At 47.2% G+C, this 8862-nt stretch overlaps 1 protein-coding gene across 1 annotated transcript; it reads right to left on the bottom strand.

Moving 5' to 3' along the window:
* Nucleotides 1-3680: 3680 nt before the first annotated feature.
* LOC117051558 (kallikrein-14-like) lies at nucleotides 3681-6694 on the bottom strand. Its single transcript, XM_033158077.1, has 3 exons — nucleotides 6446-6694; nucleotides 4827-4963; nucleotides 3681-3859 (listed from the first exon to the last, which is right to left on the bottom strand). The coding sequence occupies exons 1-3, from the start codon at nucleotides 6573-6575 to the stop codon at nucleotides 3707-3709; spliced, it is 420 nt and encodes a 139-aa protein (XP_033013968.1). The 5' UTR covers nucleotides 6576-6694; the 3' UTR covers nucleotides 3681-3706.
* Nucleotides 6695-8862: the final 2168 nt, after the last annotated feature.

Below are 8862 nucleotides of genomic sequence, written 5' to 3'. Positions count from 1 at the left end.
TACCATTGTTCTGAGCTTTTGTGATGTCCTGATAAATCTCAGGTTTTATTTGAAGGGGGGGGAGCATGTTTCTAGCCCTCATTCTGGTAAACACAGTCTTAGAAATCAGGGCAGTAGTCAGCTGAAGGTGGAAATGCGACAGCTGTCATAATCTTTAGTAGCAGGTTCAACTTGAAAGCAGATTGCTCTGATGATTGCCAGTAAACTGGCAGTACCATAAGTCAGTCAAATGAATTTACACTGATTAAAAAGGAAGTAAATTTCATTGACTGGCTGCAGCAGTGCATCTTCTGTGTTGGGGCAGAATTTTGGGACGTTTTTGGTGCTTAATAGGGGTTTTGCCCTAATGGATTTTGGAATGTTTCTGAGAAAGTAGGCTGTACTTAGCACACACAAACTTACATATTATGCACACTTCTTAGCCGTGCAGGCACTCTTTCTCCTACCTACCCACCAAACGCAACAAAACCAATCGCAGTTGCCGCCCCTCAGAAGTGTGCAATTTGTTTGCATAAGCTGTCTCTGTTCAAGGACAGTCATGGAGAAAGGGAGAACACCACTTGGCTGACTGGTCTTCCCAGTTGCAAAGTGGGCCCCAAAGCCTTGTCATCATATGGGGCTGGCAGTGTGTGTTTTGTGTGGCAAGTCTGGAACCTGGCAAATGGAGTAGCACACTGGGAGGAATTCCGAGGTTGAACAAGCTGGTTTGTGCACCACAATCTGCCTACTACTGGTGACAATTGATAGAACGCCAAGAAAAAAACCTTGGGAGTTAGAATTAAATAATGGTTGCTTTTTCTTCCTAGTGGCAGCCACCCAATGCAACCGCACAATATTTCTGGTATGAGCTGTTACTGGGAGACAACTGTCTAAAAGGGGAGTGGTCTAATATTCCAAAATACTCTGAAATGTGTTCTAAGCCAGGGTCATCAATGGTGCCCTTGAGGTCTTCTCCTGGCACCTCTATGAAGCCTCTTGAGTTACCACCTCTCACTGCCTCCTTGTCCATGAGATGGTGCCGACCTTTTCCTCCCTTGAAAAGTACATATTGCTGAAGAAGGAAGTTGGAAGAGTGGCACTCTTTCTCATTTCCTCTTCCAGCTCTCTGTGCTTTTCGAGGCTCAGATGAATTACAGCTTTTACCCAGCTCTCTTGGGAAAATGTAGTTGGTGAATTTTTTTTTGTCCCTGTTGGGAAGGTGGTACCCACAACACTTGCACAAAAATACAAATATGCCCACAGGCCTAAAAAACAAAACAAAACAAAAAAGAAAATCTTGGTGAACCTAAGCCCAGGGGTCAGCAACCTTTTGCAGCCGTGGGCCGGTCCACTGTCCCTCAGACCATGTGGCAGGCCGGACTATATTTTGGAAAAAAATAAGGAACAAATTCCTATGCCCCACAAATAACCCAGAGATGCATATTAAATAAAAGCACACATTCTCATTTAAAAACATGCTGATTCCCGGACCGTCCGCGGGCCGTATTGAGAAGGCAGTTGGGCGACAACCGGCCCCCGGATCGTTGGTTGCCTACCCCTGACCTAAGCCCTAGTGTAGGAAGGACTATTAATTGAGATTTTTAAAGGAAATAAACTGCTGGTACGGTATGAAGCGAGGGTTTAAACACAAGAGTGTGTTTAGGCAAATATACAGGACCAACATGTGTATGTCGCCTTCGTAAGTTGAGGGATGAATGATTCCTCCTTGTCCTGTATATGCAGGTGGACTTATGACTTGTCCTATATCTGTGGATTTATAAAGGAGAATTCCAAGGAAATCCTAAAAAAAAAAAATCACACGTCTAAACAGTCATAAACACACGCATGCAAATAAGGATTATTAAGAAAGTGAACCAAGGCTGCCGTACTGATGAGGGCAGCCATTTTGTTGTATGTACAATATACCTTTCTGTATAGAATTACAAAGGAAGTGCAGTTTCTTCCTGCAGCATCTTAAAAAGTATTTTTGCCCTGCACGGCAGAGGTACCACACTTTGAAACTTTGAAGCTGCTCCAAGCAGCTTTGCACTGTTTAAAACATGGGGGGGGGAGGGACAATAAACCTTGTTAAGTTTGATGGACTAAATGGCAGATTTTTGTTCCATTCTGAGGGCAGCAATTGTGGGGTATTGTTTTTGTTCTTATTATGTGTTTTGTGCTTTTGTTTGTATTTTTATGCTGTGAACCACCCTGAGCTTTTTGGATGAACTGTGGCATACAAATTTAATGTATACCGGTATATATTTTAAATACAGTGGTACCTCGGGTTAAGAACTTAATTCATTCTGGAGGTCCGTTCTAAACCTGAAACTGATCTTAACCTGAGGTACCACTTTAGCTAATGGGGCCTCCTGCTGCCGCTGCACAATTTCTGTTCTCATCCTGAAGCAAAGTTCTTAATCCGAGGTACTACTTCCAGGTTAGCGGAGTCTGTAACCTGAAGCGTCTGTAACCCGAGGTACCACTGTATGTGAATGGTGAGTTGGGGAGTCACAGCAAATCTAGCCTGGGTCAAAATCCTCTTGACACCCGTACGTAAGAGTCACCTTTTCTCTGTTGGTCCTTTAACCCACTGGTTCAGCTGCTGGGTGGAAGCCACTCGTGCAGAGCTTTCCAAACTGTGTGTCGTGACACAATAGTGTGTCAGCTGCAGTGTGTAGGTGTGTCACGCAAACGCTCCCTGCGCTCCTCCTGTGGTTTGGGTAAAAAGTTAGTTTAACCTTCGGTTTGCTAGTGAAACTGAATAACTGTGTCATGGAATGATGCCTGTCTAAAAAGGTGCATCGCCAACATGCAAAGTTTGGAAAACTCTGCCTGATCTGAGGTGGGTCCCCACAGGACCATACCACCATGCAAATGTATCGGAAAAGGTTGGGAAATGGGTTTCCTAACGCATCCTTGGACTAAAAGTGGGTCCTGGGTCTGGAAAAGTTGGAGGCACTTGCTTTAACCAATATGTTCTTCGCAGCACAGTAAAATGATAGCTCCCCCTGGTGATAGCTTCTGAAACAACACCCTACACCAGGGGTCAGCAAATTTACTGCGCCTTGGGCCGGTGTCTCCAGCGCCAATCGCGCAGCGGGCCGGAGGACGGGGGAACGCGCGCCCATACGCGTGCACACACGCTATTTCAGGCACACTTCCGGGCCGGAGGAGCACTGGAAATAGCTTGTGCGCATGTGCACGGGCCTCCGACCCGGATGTGCACTGGAAATAACGCTTGCGCATGCGCACAAGCTATTTTCGGTGCTCCTCCGACCCAGAAGTGGGCAGCTGTGCAGCGCAGCACCAGTAAGAGCGGTAGCGGGCGGTGGGGGTCATCGCAGGCTGGATAAACAAGTTCCTCGGGCCTTATCCGGCCCACGGACCTTAGTTTGGAGACCCCTGCCCTACACTCTCATGCACTTATAATGCACTTCTGACCAGTAAAGCCATGAAGAGAATTAGTTCCAGAAGTTGCTGGTGGGGGGAGGGGAAGGGCTTTAAAAGCATTGTACTGGAGAGGAGAGAAACAAACAGTGCCAATATATACATTTATTTCAAACAGGGGGAGTTATCCTGTTCTACCCACCACTGGCTGTAATACACACATATATATATTTGCAGAATTCATGGAAAGGGAGACTTTAACCCCCCCCCAAAAAAAAGTTAATTGTTTTTTATTGCCGGAAGACCAATGTGGATAAGATGAGCTCTTTCGTCGGGATCAGTTGTTCCACATGATTTGTTGGATCCAGTTGACATAGTTGCATACTCTGGTATAAACCCCTGGCCGGTTGGCCTGGGCACATTTCTCCATGCCCCAGGAGACGATACCTTCCAGCTGCTGATTGCAGACGAGAGGCCCCCCGGAGTCACCCTGTGAAAGGCAGCACAGTTCTTGGCATTGCATTGCATCCATCTGGCCTGCAGGGGGCAGCATTGTGGCAGAGCAGGGCACTTGACTACAACAGTGGTATTGCTATGGCAGGCTGGTCCGCTGGGGCAAATGAAGCATCGCCCACCAACGAACAGGGTACCCTCAGTCGGTCCCCACCTGGCTGCCATCTTACTTTGCAGCCAGTTGGGGTATGTGTGGTCCTGCCAGTTATTGACTCTGGCTCCACCTACTGCTGGTCTGCCCTTCAAGTCCCACTGGGCACCAGCAAACCACTTAAATATAAGCATAGTTTATGAGTGGCCAACATGCTGCCCTTCAGATGTGAGCCCAGGTGTCTGCCCCCAAAATCATGCCCTGGTTGGCATCATTGACAAGACATGAAATCATGCACAGTGAATAAAATGCAGGGGAAAGAAAGCCAGGAAGATAATTGCACAACAATGGATGAGAGGGAGAGAGAGGGAGAAAAGGATGACATCAGCAGGAGGGCTAGGGTGGGGGGGGGACAAGGTAAAAATGTAAAAGGTAAAGGACCCCTGGATGGTTAAGTCCAGTCAAAGGTGACTACGGGGTTGCTGCATTCATCTTGCTTTCAGGCCAAGGGAGCTTCAGCATGACTAAACTGCTTCTGGCACAACGGAACACCGTGACAGAAACCAGAGCGCACGGAAATGCTGTTTACCTTCCCGCTGCAGTGGTACCTATTTATCTACTTGTGCTTTCGTGCTTTCGAACTGCTAGGTTGGCAGGAGCTGGGACAGAGCAATGGCAGCTCACTCTGTTGCGGGGATTCGAACTGCCAACCTTCCGATCAGCAAGCCCAAGAGGCAAGGACAAGGCATGACACAGAAGAATGGGCACTGAGGATGAGAACACACAAGAATGGAAGGTGGGGGGAAATTCTCTTTAGACAGCCTTTGGTAGCAAAGCCATGTTTCCATCTTACCTGACAGGAGTCCACTCCACCTTCTGGTACACCAGCACAAACCATCCCATTCGTGATGCTATTAGGATAAGAAGCTGCACATCTCTCCGAGCTGATAAGCCTGACGTTGCCACACTGCAGGATGTTTGGGAAAGTGGCTGTAGAAAAGACAACACCACCCGCTCCCCATTTAATAGCTGCTCAGTGTCTAAATTATCCGCAACTCTTAAAGAAGGAGTGATTTTCTGGTTGTGCACGAAGGGTGCCTGTGGACTATCACTATTTTGCAGTACAGGTTCAAGCGCATGACAGAAATTTAGGTCTGTGTGGTGAAAGTGGATTGAAGCTTTCTGTCACTTTAGCACACGCAAATCTGCTTATCTTTAAAAAGCCGTGCTTTTTGCGGTTAGGAAAGTGACAGGCAACATACTGAAAAGTGCAGGATGGACGAATGCTTAATGGGAAGACGTGTAAACACATGGCCAACAAATTTGGGTGAATGCTTGTTGACGCATAACCCACCCTGTAAACAAACCAGCACGAATTCTCAAGAATGAGGAGATCTTACCACACGGGAAACACTGCAAGCAAATCAGGATGTATAAGCAGATGGTCTGGAGGAGCTCTAAGGGGTCAGCAACTTTTATAGGCCCATGGAAACATTTGCAAACTGGATCATCTGCCATGGGGCACATACTACACACATGCACATAACAGCCCCTCTCTTCCTGCCAATAATTAGGCTGGAGAAAAGCGTGTGTGAGTTTTTTGTTTTGTTTTGTTTTTGTTTGCTTTCCCCCAAACCTAATGAAAGGCCATCTTCCTGCAGAATGAATCTTCTCTCCCCAGCTGCATTTTCCAGGACCTCCAACACTCAGACGCAACAATTACGGTAGGCTTGGGGCTTCTTTCAAAATTAATTTCAGCAGGGAGACAGGACCCTGGGCAAGATTCAGCTCATGTGTCCCACCAGTCGAAGCCCACACAAGGACGACCACTTGCACAATGGGTCCCCACACCTATGTGCCCCTGGAAATTGGTTCTTGGTTTTTTTTTGGGGGGGGAGAACCCACAGAACAGGACATAGAGGGAGGGGAGATTGTTCCATGAGATGCTTGCAATGATTGAATGATCAGCATAGTGCATCATTTCACACACACACACACACACACACACACACGGAAAGGCCTCTGCAGTTGAGGAACCTTTGTCCCAGTTCCCATCAGCTAGGGTTGCCATATTTTGAAGAGCAAAAAAGAGGACTATGACGACTCCCATTTTAAATACCCCAACTATATATGTAGGCTATAGAAGCTGTGATATATTGCTGAGGGGGGGGGCAGGAGAAGAGAAGAGAAGAGGAAAGCACCAGTTATGTGTCTTATGTCTCATCCAGAAAGAATAGCCAGACATATTTTGGAAAATTTAAAGAGTCCACCCGGACAGAAATTTTACCCCTGAAAAAGAGGACGTGTCCTGGAAAAAGGGGACACATGGCAACCTTACATTAGCCCAGCACAGCCAAATGGTTAGGGATGGTGGGGAGCTGTAGTCCAGCTACACCTGGTGGCTCAGCGGTTCCCCAGTTGTGCAATACAGGTGAGCAAAAAGAGTTGGTTCTTTTGCGCCCGTGCATATACCTTGTGGCGTGGTGAGGGTGCCCCAGCCAGATACAAGGCACATCGTCCCAGGGGCAGAGCAGCCTCTCGGTAACTCCAGGGGCCGTAGATTCTGCGTAAAGGGGACTGGCCTCTCCAGCTTCAGCATCATGACGTCGTTGCTGAGGGTGCGGGGGTCAAAACGCGGGTGGCGGAAGTACCTGACCACCCTCCGGGTCTGCTCCCCTTCTTCCCGGATGGCCAGGTTGTGTTTCCCCAGCCGCACAATTATATTGCTAGGCAACAGGAGAGAAGAAAAGCTGGTTTGTACAGAGAGCACCACTGCACATGCTGTCCCTGGCTCATAACCAGAGTATGCCATCAGTAAATCATTCAACACATTGCTCTCCCTGCCTCTCCGCTTTTCTGCTCGCAGCATAAAGCTCCCAGAGTAGGTTCACAATATTATCAATATTTTTTTTAAGTGCACAATACGATCAATATTTTTTAAAGTGCGTTGTTGGGGGGGGGAATGGGGCGACGTGCAGTCTGCACATCGTCTGAGGCACCCCTTACAGCTCTGTAATTCTTGATTGTAAGATTGAGGATTAGTCAAGAATAGTCTTAATGGAGCCAGCAGGGCTGCTAGAGATTATGGCTGCGCACGAACCGTACATTTAAAACACATTAATTCCCCCTAAAGAATTCTGGGAACTGTAGTTTTACCCCTTGCAGAGCTACAACTGCCAAAACCCTTAACAAACTGCAGTTCCCAGGATTTGTGGGAAGGGGGAGTTCTTTAAATGTGCTTTAAATATATGGCGTGTGTATACCTTGATGGCTGTAGCAGAGTGGCATGCTGAGGAGATGGATGGACTGACTCTTCTGGAAGGAGAAACCCATTTCCGGATATGGATTTTGTTTCCATGTATGGTCATCAAAGTGTGTGGATTTGAAGCAACAATAACCTGGCAGTCTTGTCCTGGAACTGGGCCAGAAGGAGACTAAGAAGCCAGATTTGCTTTCTGCAAGAATCCAGTGCTCTCCCTCAATACCTAAAATGGGAGCAGGATCTGATAGGGTGCTAATGCTGGGAACCTTCCACCTTGCACCCATCCTTCATATATGTGTAAATAACCCTTATTAATGCCACCCACTTCCAGTGACCTTCCTTCCAAGGAAACCAAACCCAGAGATTTATTACTGTTCCGAGACGGAGTTTGCATGTAACAATTAAAATAAAATAAAATTGCAAAGATTAAACAAAAAGCAGAAGTATGAAACACCGCAAGCCAGACTGTACGGCATGAAAAGTCTGTCAGTAAAAAGATTTTAAAGGATGGCAAAAATGGATCTCTGTTGGCAGGGTATTCCAGAATTATGGTGCCACCACTGAAGAGGCCACGTGTTTCATGCTCACTCTCCAGGTGGCTCAGGATGATGGCAGGACCCGAGACACTTTGCTGCCTGACACAAAGGACAAAGGGGCACCCACAGACTCCAGTCCACCTACAGAAGTGGAAGGACTGCCATTCAAATCTAGTGCCAGGACAGTGGCCTCCATTGCACCTAGTTGCAGTATGTAAGACAGGGAGCTGTCACTGCATAACGGCACAACTGAGTGCATCTGAGGGCAGCATGCTTGCTTTGGAAATGCAGCCTTTCCCACATCTCACAACTGCTCAGTGCTCCAAGCACCTGCTGCCTAAGGCAGCTGTCTCACTCGGCCTAACAGTAGGGCTGGTCCTAACCTCTGAGGCTGTTCTTAAGAGCCAGTGTGGTGTAGTGGTTAAGAGCGGTAGACTTGTAATCTGGTGAACCGGGTTCGCGTCTCCACTCCCCCACATGCAGCTGCTGGGTGACCTTGGGCTAGTCACACTTCTCTGAAGTCTCTCAGCCCCACTCACCTCACAGAGTGTTTGTTGTGGGGGAGGAAGGGAAAGGAGAATGTTAGCCGCTTTGAGACTCCTTTGGGTAGTAATAAAGCGGGATATCAAATCCAAACTACTACTACTTCTTCTTCTTCTTCAAGCCAAGGCAGACAGATACAGGAGATGGTTCGCTACAGCGTAAGAACGCAGGTGGAATTTCAAATGTGCATTGCAACCAAAGCAAATTTGACAGCTTCACCCACAAAAATTAGATCTGTGGCTTTATTTCCAGTTCAAACCCGGCTTTGAGAGACTTCTTTTCCACCATCAACTGCTTCCTGTCCCAGTGAAAATTGCAGAAAGAGGGAAGGAAAAGTCACCACCCTAAATCCTGAAGCCAAATCATAAAGCATAGGAACTTTTAAAAATTGCTGCTTTTGAACATCTCTGTGGGGAAATTGTTTCTTTCTGAAAGTCACTCCAATACGTAGCAAACTGCAGTATGCAATGTTTCTATGAAATATTCCAAACCCAGCGGATTGCAAGCCTTTTGATAATAATGTAACGATTTGCGATGTAAAAATCACT

The sequence above is a fragment of the Lacerta agilis genome, chromosome 8 (genome assembly GCF_009819535.1).
Source record: "Lacerta agilis isolate rLacAgi1 chromosome 8, rLacAgi1.pri, whole genome shotgun sequence".
NCBI classification, from domain to species: Eukaryota; Metazoa; Chordata; class Lepidosauria; order Squamata; family Lacertidae; genus Lacerta; species Lacerta agilis.
The sequence above is the reverse complement of the archived record's forward strand: the minus strand, read 5'-3'. Positions and strand labels throughout refer to the sequence as shown.

Bases quoted from the DNA above. Each gene is read 5' to 3' on its own strand.
- LOC117051558 (XM_033158077.1), bottom strand. From the start codon at position 6,575: ATGATGCTGAAGCTGGAGAGGCCAGTCCCCTTTACGCAGAATCTACGG. The intron at 4,964-6,445 runs GTATATGCACGG...TCTTTTCTACAG, and splicing joins CACCCTCACCACGCCACAAG to CCACTTTCCCAAACATCCTG. The intron at 3,860-4,826 runs GTAAGATGGAAA...TGCCTTTCACAG, and splicing joins GTGGAGTGGACTCCTGTCAG to GGTGACTCCGGGGGGCCTCT.